The sequence below is a fragment of the Balaenoptera musculus genome, chromosome 8 (genome assembly GCF_009873245.2).
Source record: "Balaenoptera musculus isolate JJ_BM4_2016_0621 chromosome 8, mBalMus1.pri.v3, whole genome shotgun sequence".
In the NCBI taxonomy this organism is placed as follows: domain Eukaryota; kingdom Metazoa; phylum Chordata; class Mammalia; order Artiodactyla; family Balaenopteridae; genus Balaenoptera; species Balaenoptera musculus.
In genome coordinates this window covers 93,544,449-93,565,531 of record NC_045792.1, presented here as the reverse complement: position 1 = coordinate 93,565,531, position 21,083 = coordinate 93,544,449, and the positions used below count along the sequence as shown (strand labels likewise).

The 21,083-nt window shown below is 41.2% G+C and overlaps 1 protein-coding gene across 5 annotated transcripts in view; it reads right to left on the bottom strand.

The window, feature by feature from the left end:
• EXT2 (exostosin glycosyltransferase 2) overlaps positions 1–21,083 on the bottom strand; it is a 134,392-nt gene that overhangs the window by 44,143 nt on the left and 69,166 nt on the right. For all 5 annotated transcript variants that reach the window (XM_036860832.1, XM_036860834.1, XM_036860833.1 and 2 more), the window contains one exon: positions 1,214–1,403. In XM_036860832.1, coding sequence (XP_036716727.1) covers positions 1,214–1,403 — 190 coding nt within the window. The remainder of the gene's footprint in view (positions 1–1,213; positions 1,404–21,083) is intronic.

Genomic DNA, 21,083 nt, shown 5'->3' with positions numbered 1-21,083 from the left:
TTCCTCCTTTATTGAGAGTCAAAAAAAAAAAAAAAATCCAGAAATGTTGGGAGGAAAAAAACCTTGGCATAAAAGATAGTTAATAATAATAATACAAAAGGCAGTGTGCTTCAGGGCATACCATGGGCATACTATTCATTTAAAATAGCTACTTTGTTTACTAAACTGTGGCTCTCTGAATATAAAAAGTAAGTATTGATTCTCTCAGAGAACAAAAGTCCCACCAAGTAAAAATTTTTAAATGTCTCAGGAGGACATTTAAATCCTGATTTGCCTCACAGACAGACGTACGTTCTTCTCCCAGCCTAGACTATGGATCTGCTACCGGGAGTGTCCAGGGTTGACTATCCTGACTTCAGTATAACCAATTAAACAAGAACAGCCATAAAAAGTGCAGATACTACTGTCACGCAATAAACTAGACCTTATTGGTGATAGTGGCGCACATTACAAACTTCAAACTCATTCCTTGCTCTAATCCATCAGAAACTTCCTGGCTTTAATAGGCTATAAAGGGCAGGAGCTTTGAAGTCTCTGGGATTAGGATCAGTAATAGACGGACTGAATGAGAAACAAAATGCAGGTGGAACGTACTCTATGCGTCCTGAATTAAAAACAAATCCAATGAATCAAACAGCCCTCAACCCTAGCTGCCAGATTACGGGGGTGGCCAAGGCAAGCAACAGAGCCATTAAGGATGAGCGGGTGGGCACTTCCAGAGAGGGCTCACTTTAAGGAACTGATTCCAGCCTGGGAGGGCGTGCCTTGCTAACTTTCCCCACTGGAGGTGAGGCCGTCCTTTTTGAAGAAGAGCACAGTATCAGAGCCCAGATAAGGAAGGAGAAAACTAATGCCTTTTAAACTGAGTTTTCATGTAAACAAATCAGCTGAGATGGCTGAGGGAAGCTGAGATCTGTTTTCCCAAGGCTGATGGCCTTTGATCCTATTGATTCCTAAGCCCTCAAACACTTGCAGCTACAGAGCATGCCATGGGCTTAGAGTTAAACGGGCCACCCTAGAACAAGAATGAGATGACTGAGAAAACTGGGGTCATGCTGTCTCAGAAATGGCATTACTGTTGACAGAGCAGGAAAATTCATTTTAAACCAAAGGATGCAAATCATTTGGCCATCCAAATATCGACCCAGCTGAGGGGTTCGCTAACGCCCAAACCAGGCCTCTCCTGAATGCACTGTCTCTCCTCCCTTCTTACCTTCTGGGGGGTTTTTATTCTGATTATTCCAGACGACCAGCAGCTTGGATAAACTGGGCACCTTGGACACTTCGGTGATGACCCGGAAGAGGCTCTCCACTCGGTCGTAGGTGAGGACGATGGCCGTGAAACCTTGAGACTGTGGGGGGATCAGCGGGAGGAAGAGCGGGTTGCTCACACTGCCCCACTTCTGCAAGAGAACAGATTAATGTGGGTCACAGAGGGATCTAGGAACAGTGAGGCTGATCTCTTTCCCAACGTCACCAATAAACCTGACCATGGGAGACGTGACGGCCTTTACAGGACCAACCCAAGAGCCAAGCAACTGTTCAAAGTCTCTCCCTCCTCAACATGTGTGCTGATGCTCTTTAATTAAGTTTGGCTCTGATACCCCTGAACAAGGAGCAGAGAATTTTTGCAGCTGAGAAGAGATTTCTAGTCAAACATGGCAGATTAAACACATGCATTTATCTTCATTCCCTCCCCAAACCCACTAAAGTGGGTTAATAGATATATATAGATATAAATATAAAAGTGCAGCTAATAGATATAAATCTACCCAGACAATGAAATGGGAGCAGAGACAGCAGCTGATGAGCAGCATGAACATGTTTCTGAAAGACTGAAAGGGGCTGGAGAAGTGAGGACAGCTCAGGAGAGTGAGAGCTGAAACCCAAGTACCAAAAGGTGGGCGGAGGGCGGGGGGAGCAACAAGGCAAGCGAGCCCCAACTGTAGCCCCACAAAGGCTCAGGGCTTATGCTCAGTGGGCCCTTGTGAGTAAGAGGAGGGGGTTGAAAACAGGAGAACTAATTAAAATATGTGTAAGGAGCAGCGACGGACCCAGGGCATAAGCCTCCCCATCACCTACCCACTCAGCCAGAAAACTACTCTTCTTCCCTGCCCGAGCTAGAGAAGGGAGGTTTATTCTCTGAGGAAACTGAAGCTCTAGACATGGAAACACAGGCACAGATGAGAGGAAAATGCAATTAAAGCCTATATTTTGAATGATGAGCTCTATGGCCTTCTGCCTCCTCCAGTTCCCAAAACATCGGCGGTCATGTGGTTTACTTGCCACTCCATGATCTTACAGCGAAGCTCCACCATCTTACAGCGAAGCTCCATCATCTTACAGTGAAGCCCTCGGGCAACAAGCTTCCCTTAAACAAAAAACTGCTGATCGGGTTTTTAGTGCTTCCCTCTTAATCACAAACAGATAGATCCTAGAATCAGACATTTCAAGAATATCTTCAGCATGAACAACAGAAACCAAATGAACAAAGAGAAAAACAGGAACTCAGAGGAAACAGAGACAACAGAAGCAGCAGAAGGAAATTTAAACAACATCAACAACATATTATATCCTCTGAGAGAGATGTTTTCATCCATGAAATAAGAATAAATTGCTATTTTTATTTTAAAAGATCTATCAAAGATAGGAAAGAACCCTTGAACATTAAAAATATGATAGCTTGATCTTTTTTTTAAGGCAGTATTGAAAGATAAAGGTGATGACATATTGCAGTCTGGTGAACAAAAAGAGATGAAAAACAGGACAGAAAAGATGAGAAAATCCAGGAGGTCCAACATCCACCTAATAGGAGGCTCCTGAAAAAGAAAATACAGAATATGGAAGAAACAAAACTATCAAAGAAATTAAGTTCTAAGAACAGAAGATATGAGATGCAAATTTTCAGATTGAAAGGACCAAATAAGTAGTGAGTACACTGAATTTTAAAAACATAAAAAGATAAAACAACAACAACTAAAAAAACCAATGAAACAAAAACCATATCAAAGCACATCACTTCTGAACACTGGGAATAAAGAGTCAGAGTAAACGAAATGTGTGAATCTAGGTGATGAGCATGTGAGTTCACTGTACAATTCTCACAACTTATCTGTAAGTCTAAATTTTTTTCAAAATAAGGTTTAAAAAGTAATGAGTAAAATGAATAAAATTCAATTTCTTTGCTACCATTAAAATATTGTCATTTTTAATGCAGCAATGTAAACAAAAATATTTTTGTATTGATAATAGGGAACGACTGTTAAAGCATTCTTATATTTTCAATCTGCTTTACTGAGATATAATTAAGTACACAATGGGTTTTGGTATATTACACTGTTAAATTTTAAAAACTGGTAAAATATAACATGAAATTTGCCATTTTAACCATCTCTAAGTGTACAATTCAGTGGCATTAATTACATTCACATTCATATGTTAATATGTGAAAAGCCCAGGACCTACTTCATCTTCCCCAAGAGGAGGCTGAATATGAAATGACCTATCTGTTATTCTGGCTGCTTACACTCCCTAGAGTCTTTCATACTCTGGGATTCCCAAGGTCCCCCCATTAACCTCATCCATATCACTGATGGACACCCATCACCACGTATATGACAACAGCTGTGTGCCAGATGTAACAGTGTGGGACAGGAAATGTACACAAACACATGGAATACACATGGATGGGAACTCAAGGAGACTGAACGGGATTCCTGGAGTCCTAATGTAATCAGGATATTAAAGCCAAAATGTCCACAACAGGCCATAATTAGATTTCACAACCAAGAGACACAATAGGAAAGGCTATCTTCTTAAAGCTGACTTTTTGTTTCCATGACATCATGCTTTGGCATTAAGCTGTAGTCTTAGGAAGGTGCCTGGATTTCAGTGTTCGTAGCCTGCATCTAATTACCTTTGTAGGAACACCTTTTCATTTTATACTCCTATCTTATTTTTCATAGCTTCCTGACTTGCATGGAAACTGAGGTCAGGAAGTAGCCCTGTGCTTAAGTCACAATTACTCCCCAAGGTTCATGGTCTCTCTGCCATCACCATCCCAGCCCACTCATCTACTCCTCCCAACATAATACTCGTATGCTTGAAAATCACCATTTTAAATGGAAAAGAAAAAAAAAAAAAAGATTTTTTAAAGAAGCGTGTAAAATAATTTAACGTGTGATGTCGAAATAGTCAAGATTTACTGAGCACTGAACTGTTAGGCACTGTGCTTTACATAAATTATCTCATTTGAGCCTCACAACAATCCCAAGATAGATAGCTATTATTCTCATTTTACAGATGATGAAACTGTAGGATTAGACATAGTGAATGATGTCTAATCATGTGCTTTACCAGTCCAAAAAGGAAGGAAGAAATAGTGAATGACGCTCAAGGTTACATAACCTGTTAGTGACAGAAGTGGGAAAGAGCCCAGGCCGTCTGACTCCAGAACACCAGGATGTGGTGGTTCTCGGCCCTTCCCCACACCCTCCAACTCTGAGTCCGGGGTAAGCATCCCCATTTAATAGACTCTGGAAACTGGAACTGTGGGAAACTCCAGAGTTTATTACTTCCAGCTCTCTCTGAGACAAAAATGCTGGAGGTTTTCTTCATCCTTGATAATCAAATCTGGGCCAATAAGTAAGGGCCCACCCAAACACTACGATTTCACAGGGTACATGGAATAGAAAAACACACCAAATATATAACACTGACACAAATGGAACACATAAATTTAAAACGGTAAACACACCTCTTACACAGAAGGAAAAACTATTAAACCTCCAACAAAATGAAGTCTGTTCTTTGGGAGAAGTGGGGAATGCCAGCACACTTGCATGACGCTATGACATTAAAAGGAGAGGAAAATTCCCTGAGAGATGCAAAGCTTGGTTTCAGAAAATGAATCTCTTGGAATTTAAACTGAGGCACCCCTGCTGAAAGGCATCACAGCTCTGGTTTCACGGCGCTGCCAGGGAGAAGGAACGGAGTCTCTGGCAAGACAACAGATCTGGTCTCATCCCTTATGCCAGCTCCCTTCGGGAAATGGATGGTTATGGGTTGGGGGAGGAGACAAAGGAACGGGTGGGTGGGAAATAGACAGTAACTCGTCTTCGGTGCTCAATTTTTCCACACCACTCACTTGCATACCAAACAGGGCTTGAAGACTGGAGAAGCAGAAAAGGCAGCATACTGGGGAGACAGGGCATGTAAAGGAACATAACAAGTTCTGAAATCTTGCCAACACTTTCCCATAAAATACAGGCTTTGAGATGAACATGGAGGCAACACAGAAGCTGCTGAGCACACATTTACTATGTTACAAGCTTGACACTTTACTGCAGGATATGCCACCAAGGTTGACGCAGAAGACTTCAAAAGTGAATCAGCACGTTTGGGGTCAGTTTCAGAATCACACGTCCTTAATCTGAACCCAGGTTCTTTCACTTACCAGCTGTGTGACCTGGCTAAATTACTTAACCTCTCTTGCACCTCAGTTTCTGAATCTGTAAGATCATGATAATAATACTACTTTTCTAGGTAGTATTACTTAACACAATAATTACTTATTAACATGTCTTTATTATTTCTTAACAATCTAGAGGTTGTTAATGAAAGTAAATAGGTAATAAATGTAAAGTACCTGACACATACAAACATTTGATAAAGGTAGCCAATAGATGATCTTGTGGGAATAGCAATTTCTCTGGGATTTATTTTTTGCAAGTCTCAAAAGAGGGGTGGGGGTAGGCTAAGTGATCATGAGGTATCTTCCAGCACCAAGATTTTTAAACGAAACCCTTCTTCCTCTCTACCTTTACCTTACCATGCTTTGGGGTCCTGGTTTACTTGGATTCTCTACCTCTACTTCTTCCTTTCCAAATATACTGTTCTTATTTTCACAATTTTCTCTTTTCCTTCCTATTCATTATATTTTAACTATCTTGAAAGCTCCATGAAAAAAAGGAGCCATAACTGTTATTAACACCCAGCATCTAGCACGGTGCTTGGTGCAACTGAAGAAAAACTTGTTTAAAAATGATTAAGTTAAGCCCAAATGATCTGGGTTGTGTTCTTTCTGTCCTCTTTGTGTATGGGTGTGAACAGTTAATGTACATTCAAATGAGTGACATCACGAGCTCTGAAATGATTTCCAACTTAGTTCATGCATTTAAAAATACTCACCAACCATCTTATTGTGCTAAGTATTCTGAAGAAGTGTAGGATTAGGATATTTAATAGAGAGTTTGAATCTGGATGCTGCCATTTACTGTGCTGTGTAAAGCCTCTCCTGTGAGTATTAGTTTCCTCACCTGTAAAATGGAGAGCATGACAGTACCTGCCTCTTAAGGTGATAACGATTAAATGAGATTATGCACATAAGCACTCAGCGGAAGGCTCAACACAGAAATCCATGAATGGTAGTTGAAAGCAAACACAAAAAACTTCTAGCTCGCTCCAATTCATATTCTTGTCTGCTAAAACAATGGTATTAGCAGCTCAGCAATCATTCCCACCAATATGGTTTCTGGTGCTCACTCATTCAGTCAACATTTCCTGAGCACAAACTATAAGCCTAGAATAGTATTAAAGATGCAAAGATGAACAAACTCCTTCCCCTCAAAAAGTTCATCATCTGGTAGGGAAGACAGCTAGGTAAAAAGACAAATTATAATGCAAATAACAAGTACTAAAACAAGGTCCTAAAGTCCCGTGGGCACACGAAGGTCCATACCGTCACCTCCATCTCCCTAGAGGAGGTGAGGAGGGGACCAGGTAGGAGGGTGCTGGCCAAAGAAGCCAAAGCGCAAACTGAGCAGCACGTCCTAAGACCTGCTTCCAAGACCAGGACAGATTCCACCAGGGCCAGGGCTGGGAGGAGGAAGGAAGGACAGCAGAGACGAGAGACCTCAGAGTCAGGCAGGCTAAAGCCACATCATGAAAAGACCATATGACAGAAGTTTCTTTTTAAGTCTCATGATTGGCCTTCTGTTGATTTCTTTTGAAACTTTCTTTTTCCTGAGTATTGTTTTACTGATAAATTAACACAGCTACCTTCATGTTCTATCTCAAAAGGTCAGAAATAGGAAACGCTGATCTGCAGCTGGGCTTCTGTGCCGGGTGCTTCTCCCTCCCCAAACATAATCCCGTTTGCCTTTGGAGCCCAGGGACAGCGTGGAGAAAGGCAGCTTTAATTGGGGTGCACGCCTTCACGCAGACACTCCACTCCGCTGGGGTAAGGTCAACAAACCAACCCCCAGAAGAAAAAAAAAAACAACATACTGGAGAAGGACATTTCAAAAACAGCATTTAGTCACCTCTGAAATACCTTTAAGAACTGACCCCCTGCTGGCTGACCACAGAGAGTGTCTACAGTCTGGGACCTCCTGACCCCACTTTCTGCAGGAAATCAAGCAAATTTAAACCTCCATAATTTACTCAAGACTCTGACTTCTGCCAGGGAAAAAGCAAACGATGCTGGCAATTAACTCTGTTGCCTGATTAAATCTCCATCATAGCAAGATGGGGCATGAAACCAGGCACCCGGCAATAGAGACCAGAGGAAAAGGCAAAGCCCAGCTACCACAGCTGTACCTCGGAACCCTGGTTCTCAGATACGCTCAGTGAAACTGTTCACTCCAAGGTGAGAGGAGATACCAAGAGGAGAAGTGTGTGTCATTCTGACAGAGCACTGGCATTGAGCCCAAATACCTCCGTCATCTCACGCCCCCCCTTCCCCGCTTCACTCCTCACTCTTACAACAAATACTCATCATGGAAGCTGAGAGATCCAGACTGTTAACGTAATCCACGAGAGCCACGACAACTGTCACGCCACCATGCCCGCTTTCGAGAAGTTCTCTCCTATCACATCACTTATTCTGGAAAGCCCTGGTGAATGAAGTAGTAGTGAACAGACAAACCAGCAAGATGGAGATGTGGGTTCAGGTGTCAGGATCCCCTGAAAGAGAAGCCTTGGGAGACCAGGCTTAAAGTCAACTACCAGTTCAAAGGGGTCTTCTCCTTCAAGAAAGGGATTCAATCTCAACTAACTAGGAGTGCCTTTGGCAATCTCACACAGAGGAAGCTGTCTGGGCCCTTCCTGCAATCCTGTTTTGCTTCCTTAGTAGAAAGGCCATGGGAGTCATATTTGAGCCTAACCAAAACCATTCCAGCCAAGGTTACCTACCATACAGAAAGTGGAGGAAGCTGGTGAGCACATTGCTAACCATTCTGAAATGTTCTTGCTGGAACTACTGGAAGATCATAAAATCAAGACTGAGGAAGACCACATTCTAATACCAACAAAAGGACTCTTTCAACCTAAACCAACCAAATTCCAGACAGGAGGAGTCAAGCTCAAAGCAGCATAATCCAAAATTTAATCCCTATTACTCACCATAGCAGACATTTTTAAAATGTCACTATGTATAACTTCATGTGACAAGAAGAGAATTAAGCAGATATTTGAGTCAACCCATATTTGATTTAAATGAAGGTATAATGCCAGAGCAGAAAAGTGAGAAGTCAGAGGAGAAAGGAAAAGAGGAGAGGACAGGCTTGTTACACAGAAGCTTTCGAGCCCCTGGTTATGAGTAGCCTTACCTATCCCTACCTTGATAGAAAGGGCAGTTTTCTTGGTTGTTTTGAAGTTATCAACTCTTACCTCAATGTGGTTTCAATTATGAATTACCAGACTAAAAGGGGGGGGGGGAAAGCTTTGATTTATTCTTTTTTGCTCCAATTATGCATGATGTGTTTCCACTGAAGACTTTGAAAAGTATTTCATCATGCCTCTCATCCTGAAGTGGTCAAAGGGCAAAACCAAAAGGAGTTAACCCGTTCATTTCTCCTCTAGGTTCAAACAGATTCCCTATCAATGGATTAGGGCAAGGCCTTTGAAGCACAGAGAGCAATGAAAGGGTTAAGCATTAGCATCATATTACTAACGTGCATAAGGGTGGTGTCCCCTGTCCAAAACGGTGAGATGATATTTATGTTAATGGGTGCTGGGAGATCTGAAAGGGGCAATCAGTAACGTGGCCCAAGTTGCCTTAACCATTAAACCTCTCCAGCTCCACTCTGCAGCACAGCACTCCACTGGGCGTGCGCTGACCTGGGAAGCTGGAGAAATACAGAGACCTAAGGATGTCTTCCAGCAGGCTCTCTTACATTGCGAGAGAAAAGATTTGGGGACAAGCCTGAAGTCTACTTGCTGCACTGTGTCTTTGATTCATCCCACCCATAAAAAATAACTGATTGTTCCGAAAAACAAGGAGAACACTGATGGCTAAATCTCACTGACTTTACATTAAACAGACACAGGAAAGATGAAGAAAATCAAAGGCTAGAAATCCCCTTAGTGCTGTAGACACAACCAAGGGAGACAGTGAATTAAAAACTTAGGATTCCTACAATTTATTTACAGTAATGTACTCGTAAATAAGTTTTCTATATGGTGGCACTGGAATGCATCTAACCACATCTGGGTGGAATGGAGTAACAGGTATGGTGACCCTCTAACATCCAAAGAAACTGAGCCACAGAGACTAACTCAGGGTCATAGAAGCAAGCCAAATCTTTTTTTACTGTTAGTCTCTTTTTCCTCTAGATGTGTTTAAGATCTTCTTTTTCTTTGGTGCACTGCAGTTTCATTGTGACTTTCCTGCTTGTGGTTTGTTGGTCTTCTTCGATCTGAGGTCTGGTATCACTCAACAGTTCTGGAAAATTCTTAGCTATTATTCTTTCAAAAGTGCCTGTTTCCATTCGCTCTCTCTCCTCCTTCTGGAACTCTGATTAGACGTATGTTGTACCTTGTTCCTCTGTTCTCCACGTCACTACTCTTTCATATTTTCCATCTCTTTGGGCTGCATTCTGAACAATTTCTTTGAATCTAATAATCTAATCTAATCTAATAATCTGAAGTTCTTGCAGCTGTGTTTCTGCTGGTTCTCACTCTGATGTAGTAAAAAACTATGGTTTTTTACTGCGAGCTGCTCATTTTCCATAGACACTTTATTTTTAAGAATTATTTGAGACCTGGATTGAAGATGAGCTCCTCCAGAGAGGATCTGTGTCTACTTCTGCTGGTCCCTATCAACTCAGGGCCACCTTCAATGAAATTCTCCTCTTAAGGTTTATTCGGACCACACTTGTAGTATGAACTTGGACCACAAACCATGTGAAGGTGGCTTCTGAATGCAGTGCTCAACACCAGGGTCAATACAGACTTATTCTTCTTTACCCTTACACTGAAGAGGCTCTTTTAGTTTCCTGGCTTCATCCAGGAAGCTCTTGACAGATTCTCCAACTTGCACAGGCCACAGGCTTTCAACCCTGCTCCCTTATCCCCTACTTCAGACAGTTACCAGGCAGGGAGCTCCAGGTCATCAAACTCTGCAAAATCTCTGCAGCAAAAGCCAGCTTTGGCCCCCACTCACCTCCCAGGACACCTAATTTCACTTTGTTTAGGGTCTACAAATATCTTACTTTTATACCAGCTTAGCAACAGGCTTTATCATACTTCATTCAGTATTTTCGTTGTTCAGTTGGGAAGGTCATTTAGCATATCTAATCCACCATGAAGCCAGTGACAGAAGTCTTTCTATATTTACACTAATAATCTAATTAGGTGCTATTGTGTTTCCTGTTTAATTTGAGGGCCAAGTCTGTGTGCAAGATAAAAAAAATTATTGTGAAACCATGGCAGTGTATTATAATAGATGGAATGATGGACTGAGAATCTCTGCATCAGGCAAGTCACCACACTTCTTCAGACCTCCATTTCCTCATTTATAAAATGGGATGATGGGGACATAGATCTTAGAAATAAATAAGACTCACTTTCTTCATCTGTAAGAACGGAGCCAACAGAATGCTACTTTTGGGTTGTAAGGATTAAACGACAGAAAGCACACAATAGAGGCTATCTGGGTACAAAAAAACACCCTCTGTAAATTTCAATTCTCCCCTCCAAAGTCCCATCCAATTCTAGAATGTATGTTTCCATGTGATAAAGCATTACACTAGCAGCATTACATTAATGCCACTTACAAAATGCTTCCACATATATTATTTCATTAATATCTCATAATAATCCTGTGAAATAAGTAATATCCCATTTTACAGATAAGGATAACAAATTTCAAAGAGATAAGAAAGCACAATGTTAAGCTAATAAATGGTCTTGAACTCAGGTTGATTCCAAAATGTCCTTTTCAATGACCCTGATTAGTAATTGGTAATCAGTCACTAACTGCTACACTATTCTTTTGAAGCTATTAATATCCCTAAACCCAGTCCTACAGATGAGGAAATTGCTGCAAAGAGAGATTCGGTAAGTAACCTCAATTTACTCGGATCATCACCAGGAAAGAAGGGATTAAAACTTGCAGTTCAGGAATTTCTGAGCTAGAGTTAGTTTTCTGAAGGCTCACAGGTTAAACCCATCTGAATGCCTCTCTGAAAATTCCAGTTACTATCTGAGTTCTAGCTTCTTTTTTCTTTATATAGCACTGAAATTCACATTTGGCCCAGTGCCCACCCTTCTTCTATAAAGCCAAACTACTGTCAAGAAGAGCAGGAAGGGTTGCCCCTGATTGCTTTTCAGGTGGTAGAGGAAAAGTTGACATTTCATCCTCCTCTTGCTTGGAAAGGAAGCCAATCATTTATAAGAACCCTCGTCTGGCTGTGGCTTCCATCAGTGGGATGGACAGAAGCCAGTTAAATGGCTCAGCCTAAGCCATATTGAAAGAAGCTGGAATGAGGAAAGAGTGGATTCCATATGTTGATGCTTTTAATAATTCATGAGTTATATCAGTCTGCAAGTAATAAATTTCACTAAACATATCTATGGTAAGATGGTTTAAGATACTGTCAAATCAATTAAATGGGTGAATATAATAAAGTAGGCACAAATATAACACATCATTGATTTTACTGGTTCATAATCTTATATGTTAAAAATAACGGTTCAGCTGTTTGATAGCAAAAAATGTGGATTATTCTTAGACACAGTCTTCAAACACACTCTCCCCATCCCTGGATCTGTTACTTAACAAGTACACTGAAAACACTTAAAAGAAATACTTCAGTGAAAAAACTAGAAACGTATCTGATTCAACTCAACAAGGCTAATCTATAATCCAAAGTGTTCAAGAATGCTAATGGTGGCTCAAACTACTACTTCTCATGAGAGGTGAAACAGATCTACAGTTTCATCTGACCATCCCATACCTGAAACAGTCACAGTTTGAAAGAGAGGCCCGTTCTCTGGCCTGGGCATGAAAATGTTTGCTGGCGGCCCACTGACTGTATTTTAGAGGTCAGCTATGGTATGGAGGAAGACTTCACTAGCTTGGTAAACAGAAACTCTTGGGAAAGATTAAGTTACAGCTTGTGGCATCCGAGCTCAAAGCACCCACACACTTAAGACCAAGGAAACCAAAGCTTTCATGCAGTTTTGAGCTGACAGCAGTGTAACACCACCATTAAAGTTGATACAAAGCGGGAAGAGCAACCTCTAAAATGCAGTCATTTCTTAATTCTTAACTTCTCTGGAATTCCAATAAGGTACATGTTTTGTCTACTATGTTTTATCTCTGCTTCCTCCTGGGCCGGGGGGGGGGGGCAGGGGAGGGCATATGAACCCACAGGGTGAAAAGAATAGGCAAGGAGACACCGGTGGACAGGAGTTCAATACATTTGGGGAGGTGAAACAGATGGAGTCTCTTGCTAGATGACACACAGAAATGTAGACTAAAATATAACAAAAGTCTTTTTAAATATTCAGGAAATGGGAAATCGCCAGGAACCTAAAATGAAGAAAACCTACGAATAAGAGCTGAAGGCAGAGGGGCTCGTTAACACCGTGGTACCCTGGGGAGGGCAGGGGCTGTTGCTGGGCTTATTAATGCAGGGGTGTGGGTTTTCACACCCATACCGGAAGAGGGACATGGCTTTGGGCACAGGAAGGAAGGAAACTAGCAATGAGACTTACACATCAAGCCAGAATCCTTAAAGGCCTGCACAATCAGTGAGAAGGTAGTCCAGAAAGTCACCCCTAGTATGTGGAGACAACAGAAAAACATTTATCCTTTTCAACCTGAGTTTGGGCACAGTGGGTGCTTTCCACAGGGGTTAGCCCTCACGTAGGTTTGGGGTTTAAATGGACTCTCCCTGTGTAGTATGGAAACCTCTTACCAAGAAATTAATTTTAAAAAGTGATTTATCTCTGCGATACTTCTGGAACACCTGGCAGAAGCAAAAAAAAAACAAGAACAAACCAACTCTCTGGAGAAATACTCCCTTACCCCAGGTGGCAAAGATTTCCACAGAAATCTTACCAGAGATGAACTCACATTCCAAAATTATAAAACATATAAGGAAACAATGCAACAAGAGCAACAGGCGGTAGACAAATGACAGGATTAAACCTTACAAGAAATTTTAAAATTGGATTACTGGAGAATATAAAGTGAGTATCTCAAATAATTAAGGTATAAAAGAGTGAACTGAAAACATATGCGGAAAAAAAGAGATACTATGAAAAAAAGATCAGACAGATTTGAAAAATAATTACAGCTTCTAGAAATAACTATTGAAATTTAAATCTCAATGGATGGGTAAAAAAACACATTGGACACAGCTAAAGAGCAAAATAGATGTGAAAAAATTATCCAGCATGTAGCACAAAGAGTTAAAAATGTGTAAAACATGAGGGGAAAAAACAAACAAACAAACAAACCTGAGAGACACAACAACAGAATGAAAGAGGTCTAACATACACTTAATAGGATTCCAAGAGGAAGGATTGGCGAGAATGACAGATATGTAATATTCAAAGAGAAAATGACTCAATTTTCCAACACTGATTAAAGACATGAACTCCAGGTTAAAGAAGAAAAATCACTCTCAAAAGCAGATAGAGAATGGGAATAGAAAATCACCATTTGGCAACAATTACACCAACTGATTCAGGCAAGAAATCATCAGTGGATGCTAAAACTAGTGGGTGAAAGTTTGAGGAGTAACAGGATATTTACACAGTCTCAAAGTATTTCCCCACAAGACACGTTAAAAGAAAGGGGTAACTTCCCATTGGAGAAACCTGTGAGCGAAGTTACCATCACTACTGACGGGACAAATTGACATCATGTGTCCTCCAATGTGATACACTGAGAACCAACGTTACTTTTGTGATATTCCTGTCAAAAATGCATAATTTAAATTTCTATAATTTGGAACATGATGCATAATTTGACACAAAAGCATCAGACAAACCCAAATCAAGGGACATATTCTAAAATAACTGACATGTTCTCTTTGAAAAGGCCAATGCCATGCAAGACAAAGAAAAGACTTGAGAAGCTGTTCCAAAGGAGGCTAAAGAGACATGACAACTGAATGCAATGCATGGTCTGGAATCTTCTTTTGCTATAACGGACGTTATGAGGATAACTGGCAAAAATCTACATAAGGTCTATAAATTAAATAATAATGTTGTATCACTGTTTATTTCCAAATGATTTTGGTAACCGTACTATGATTCCATGAGAAATATTTAGGGGTAAAGGTACATCATACCTGCAACTTCCAAATGGTTCAGGAAAAGACATATATAAATATGAATACACACACACACAGATAAAAGAATAAAGGAAATGTGGTAAAATATTAACATTTGAGGAATATGAGTGAAGGGTGCACAGGAACTCTGTACTATTCTGGGAATTTTAAGTCTGAAATTATGTCACAATAAAAAGTTAAAAAAATAGAGAATTTTAGGTCTGTTTAAGCAAACAAACAAAAGGCAGATAGGGGAACATAAGCTACCAAGCAAAACATAAGAAGCTAAACCTTCCAAGGATGATGATAAGAAGATTCAGAAATTGGAGGTACTAGGTGTCCAGGAAGGAGGGACTCTAAAAACAAGAATAAGAAACAGTTGGTTCCAAAATCCCTTAAACTTATACGCACAGGCAGGCCAACCCCCTACCTGTCCTCCCTACCCTCTGCCACTTTAGCAGGAGAAGGATGTTTATTCTCTGGGGAAAATGAATTAGAGAGATTCCCTACTCAGAGACATGAGGCACGGAAGGCAGGGTAAGGCACCACACTGAATACAGCAGATTAAGTGATCATCTATCAAATGAAGGATGAGAACCCATCTCCTTCCCCCACTCAGCTCCCCACATGCATGCAGCCCAGACTTATCCATCCTCTCCCTACTCCCAAGGGCAGAAAGATTATTCTCTGGATCAGTGAACCAATCCAACAGAAATAACCCATGAATACCAACAATCAGGTCCCCATCCTCATAACCTCAGTAAAGCCCATAAGGTGACAAGCCTATCCATGTATGCAGAGCTTCCAATCAGCTTTCAGTGCCTCTATCTTAAATAAGAGTAGACTGCTGAAAACCATCAGGTATTTGAAGAAAGTTTCCAATATGAAAGATAGAAAATAAAGACCTGAAAAAGGAGTTCAAAGGAAACAAACAATACAGGGAGCTAAAGACAAATAAAAACAAAACCACAAATATCTTCAGAGAGAGAAAGTACAGTATCCTTAAAACAAGAATAGGAAGATATAAAAAAAGATTAATTAGAAGTCAAGAAAAAACTCTAAGAAATTAAAAGTGAACAAAATTTTAAAAATCAAAAGAAAGGTTAGAAGATAAAATTGAAAAAATACCCAAGAAATTGAAACAAAAGTCCATTAAGACAGAAAGAAATGATAAACAGGAAAGCAAAGATAAGAAAAATAAGTATCAGTCTAGCATATTCATCATCTAGGTACCCAAGTTCCATAAAGAAAAAAACGAAAACAGAGGAAAAAAAGAATCAAAGATATACAACATGAAAATTTCCTTATAAAGGGCCCAAACCAGTATCCAATGAACAAAAAACCACTCATACCAAGGCACACCATCATAAAGTTTCAGAACACAGGATTTCCCAAGAAGATAAAAAATTTCACATAAAAGGATCAGGAATTAGAATGACACCTCAGTTTTTTGAGATTAAAACAGGAAGCTTAGAGGACAATGAAGCAATGTCTACAAAATTCTGAAGAAAAGCTACCACAACCAGAATTTTACACTAGCTCAACTATTAATCAATGTGAAATAGAATAAATGCACTTTCAGACATGCAAGGTGACAGCAAATTTATCCCCCAATAGTCCCCTTTCTGGGGAAACTACTGGAAAAAATAACCCAAAAAAGAGAAAGATGTTAGAACTTAGAAACAAAGAATCCAACAAAGAAGAGAAAAGAAGGGAATTCCGAGCATCATGGTGAACAGAGAATTTAGGCTGACCTCTGTATAGGAGACCTAGAGAGCAATCAATCCACACTGGAGCTGCAGGTGCAGGGCTATGGGAGAGAAGGGTGGAGGGAGGCAGGGAGGGAAAGAAAGGGGGAAGGAGGGAGGAAATCCTATAGTTTACTTGTGCTTGATCATTTCACTCTTTTGGTGGAAAATTTAGTAACAACCAGTGATAGGAACGTGGAAAACTAGGAGGGGAAAAAAAAAAAGGCAGTTATGTATTCACTTCCTGGAAAATAAAAAGTTATACATAATCATGTTTTACTACTTGGTTCCATTGACAGCAACATTTATATAGTCCTAATAATGCAACAATAAACACTGCTGTAATGAAAAATGATGATACCGCCCCACTGGTAAGATGAGAAAGAAGAGAAATGTGCAGAGGAAGAGGCAAGAACAGGAAACAAAGCACTAACTCTAAGGAAGTAAAAAGATAATGTCTGTGATTGAGAAATCAAAAATAGCACTATCAGCATTTTATGAGGAGATAGGAAAATAAATACCAGAGGAAAGCTGACAGAGTTGAAAGAAGCTGCCCCTTGGGAACAGGCCTTAATTTTAGTTACATGTTTTATTTTACTATCTGAAGTTTTAAACCATACATGTGTTAAGCCATACAATTTTTTTAAAGTATTTACAAAATTAAGCGATATAGCTGAGATACAAAAGAGAACCAAAAATCAAGAATCAACCTCCAGCTAGAGTAATGTGGAAATTTTTCTACTCTGCAGCTATAATGACCCATTTATTAGAAAACTACACTCAAATATTAATTGATAGGTATGTAAACAGTATAGGATGTTAGAAATGGAAACAGAATTCATTATCCTGATGTTGTGATACGCAACAACTCATTTTCCTGGTAAACTCTTAAGCAGACTCACAGGAGAATGAAAGTGGCCCCAGAAACAAGGGGAAAGGGAATCTGGTGTGCTAGTAAGTGATAGCTGGTGCGTGAGGGATGACTTTGCCAAAACACTCAATATGTCCTCAATTCATCTACTGCCAGATCAAGCTCCCACAGACTTCGAGAAACTACTCCATTTGCTGCCCTCCTATATGTGACATAAGGAAGCAGTCAGTTGTTGACTCACGAAAGCCAGAGTCATAAAAGTGAACTCTACAAAAACCGCAGATGTAGCCCTGCATCCAGGGAAACCGTGCATGTGGCTCACCCACTGCCACGACTGGAGTCGCCGTGCAGGTGTGTGCTACTCAGGTACACTAGTCTCCCTCTACGAGGAAGGATGCTCTGATTGACACGATTCTCTCTGCAACACCCCCGAGTTTGTCTCTTCACGTGCCTTACTTATCCTCCCCACCTGGATCTGACTTGTGATCTCATCTTCTCCATTTTCTATCTGACCATCAGAACTGCCCAAGCTCTTGGCTTGGGGTTCCGGGTCCAGCTCTTGGGATCTTCCTGCATCTCTCCATTCACAGACCCAACTCAGCTTTCTTTACTCCATGACCTGAGACTTGCTAGCTTGTTTCCAGAGAAGCAACTACAGATACGAAACAATTCAATGGCAAAGGCTGCTCAAGGAAAGGCTTGGAGTTGAGGGCAGTAGAGTGGACCGCTTGTGCGACTGTGATCCTGTAAATGTGGTGCCTCTAAAAACAAAAGACTCCGAAAGCTTAAACTTACTTAAAATTCAAGCTAAGATTTCTAAATTCCATACATACTTCAGTCATATCTGGGCAGTGGGAGGAAGAAGGGGAGAATAGGCCAAGAAGGCCTCCTGGGGGGCAGGAGAGACATTCAAATTCCAGAGAAACATTCCACAACCTGGAAGTTAAAGGGCATGGAGTTGAGTTAAACAGACTGCTAACCGGGTATCTTTTCAACTCAGAGTTCCGTTTCGTGCATCTGAGCTGGCACTTCTTCGGCCTGCAGAGTGATTTATAGCTTGTTCGTATTTACAGCTGAGTGATATTTTCAGCGGCTTGTACAACCACAACCTTTGTGAATGAGGGCCGCTGTCTGAACTTCTAAGTACCGGTAGCCCTGAGTTCTTCATGTAGCTGAGACAGATGTGGGCTGAACCCAGGCCCTGGATGCTTCTAATCCAAGCCCCAGGGGTACAGAAGAGGGACTGGATGGGGAGAGAGGGAGAGCTTTCTCCAGGCAGTGAGTCAGGACTCACACTGTGAATCAACCCCACAACAATGTAGAGTCCCCGGACCAGCAGCATCAACACTGCTTGGGAACTTGCTAGAAAGGCAAATTCTAGGACCTCACCAAGACTTACTCGGAAACTAGGTGCGGAGTGGCAGCCATCTGTGTTTTCATGAGCCTTTCAGGAGCTCCTGATGCATACTGATATTGGAGAACCACTTCCCCCAGAACTAGGGGCTACAGCAAGCTCTGCTGCACTGTGCCCACAGCTCTGACCCCTGCTCCTCATGGGTGATGACTGCCAGTCAGGTAAGTGCTCGTACACAACCCTCCCACTTACCAAGCCTTCCCTGCCTGCCTCCGAAAGCTGGATTTGGACTGATGCTGACAGGATGTCTAGGTAAGTATATAATCCTCGTCTGAGGCCTTGCTTGCAGCTAAGTCACCGTTCTGGCTGCATTTCATAGGAACAAGCTCTTATTTTCAACCTTATTCTTATGCGAGGTTCGACAATCCATTTTAAGTTACTTCCCCATTTTTCTCATCAATTTTGTCAACAGCCATGGGACCCCAGCTGTCTCTCCTTCCTGTTCTAGATCTGGGATGGTCAATGCCGAAAAGAAAAAAAAATCTGTGGTATCTTTACTAGTGTTATCTATGAGAGCAAATTTGAACAAAGCTGTCTGTCAAAAGGGACTGGGTAAATAAAATTAGGACATGCTGATAAGGTGGAGTATAATCTTTCTAATCACGCTGTAGAAAAATAACATGGGAAACTACTTCACTCTACAACATGATTTTAGGACTACCTTACGTTTAGTTTTTAAAAATTGACACTGAGAGGATATACGGTTTTGTTGGCACATGCCAGAAATCCAAAAATTCACAGCTCTCGGCCCACTCCATCCCCGCATCACATTTAACGCTCACTTGCTTCAGTCTCTGTCCTCCAGACATGCTCACATCTGGCAGAGAACCAGAGGTAAGGTGGGGGAGGGTGCCCGAGGAGATCCCCAGCCACACAGGCTAGGCCCAGATGTAGGGACCAGGCCTGCCAAGGGGCAAGACCAGAAATGACACAGACATTTAGAAGCAATACAGGTGTGGAGTATTTGGGGGGATGATAAAGTTTTGCTGATACTTGCAAAAAAAAAAGGGAGAAAAATGAAAGCATGGAGAGACTAAAAAGATAGTAAAATGCAGGCATCCTTGACAGGAGGAGCTAAGAAAATTAACGATAAAAACAAACATGTCATCCCTCATAAAGAACCTTAATTTGGTGAGAAATTCCTTCCAAAGAGAAGATTCAAAACAAAGGGCTGATCTCTCCAAACCTGACAGCCATGCAACTTTAAAGGTGTGCTCCAGAGTTACTTTCTCAAACTTTTTCAAGTTCTGAGAGTGTAGCGCAACGTGGAGAACGTAATCGGCCCCCTCTCTGGTTACAGAAGAGAATGGCAAAGCATCTGCCGACACCAGCACTTGGTTTCTGCAAGGCTACCCCTCGCTGTCTCCATCATTCACACACATAGGCCCTTCTTTTGTTTTACATTAAACTAAGGCAGCGGCATCAGGCCAAAACAGGGCTCTCTACTCTCACCCCTCCTCTCCAGCTGAGCAAGCTCAGCGCATGGCTGGAGGCCCTGACAGCAGATCTTTGAAAGAACCAGACCGTCCCTTGATTTACTGACCAAGATCCACACCTACTCCCACCTCGGGGTGTCTGATATTGTAATTTGATGGAATCTAGAGGGGAGACTCCCCTGAAGGTTGGGCTCATAGTAATCACATGTAGGGTAGGTTAAGTATTTCTGAAAGGGAGGGGGAAAGTTAACTGTAAATAAATCAACGTTACTCAGGCTGCCTGTCAGTTGCTTTCACTAAAGATGCAGAAATGTACAACCCACAGCTTTAAATCAGGGCTCTCAACACCGGAACTCCTAGAAATGTGGTAAACACTAAATTTCCCTAAAAAGGATTATTTAAGAGAGAGTTAAAGGAAAAAATTAAGAATATATTTTCCAGTTGCATATCCAGATCTATGCTTTTTATACTTGTGTTCTTTCCCAAATTAGAGTCCAGCACTTTGATCGTTTTGTCCTAAATTAAAATACATCTATTTCAAAACTATAAAATTTCATATACTATTTTCTCCTAGTCTATATTCTTATGAAAGACAGAGACCAAAATCCCAACCATTTATCCTTATACACTTTTCTTAGACCTTTAGCTCAAAGTACAGAATAAAGTCCTACTGTTTCCACATTTTCTGGCTGCGTCATGAACATCCCATCTGTATGAATTCTCCTACAGAGGAACAGATGTGACATTCTTTATCTCAAGCTTGTACCATATACTCACAAGAGTGGAAACGTTTCAGCCCAGAGGAGGCTTAATGGCTCCCATAAAACTCTATAAGTAACTCAAGATACTCTGCAGGTAGAAGACCTGGGTTCTTGCTTGTTTACACAACTTGCCCATTATATGACCTTGGACGAGTCATCAGGCTCTGTGAACCTCACTGTGTCTCCTTTAGAGATGAACAAGAATCTATCACTTTCCCCACCTTCCCAACAGGGTGAAGGTCAAATAAAATAATGGCTGTCACAACAGCATGTGAGTGAGCCT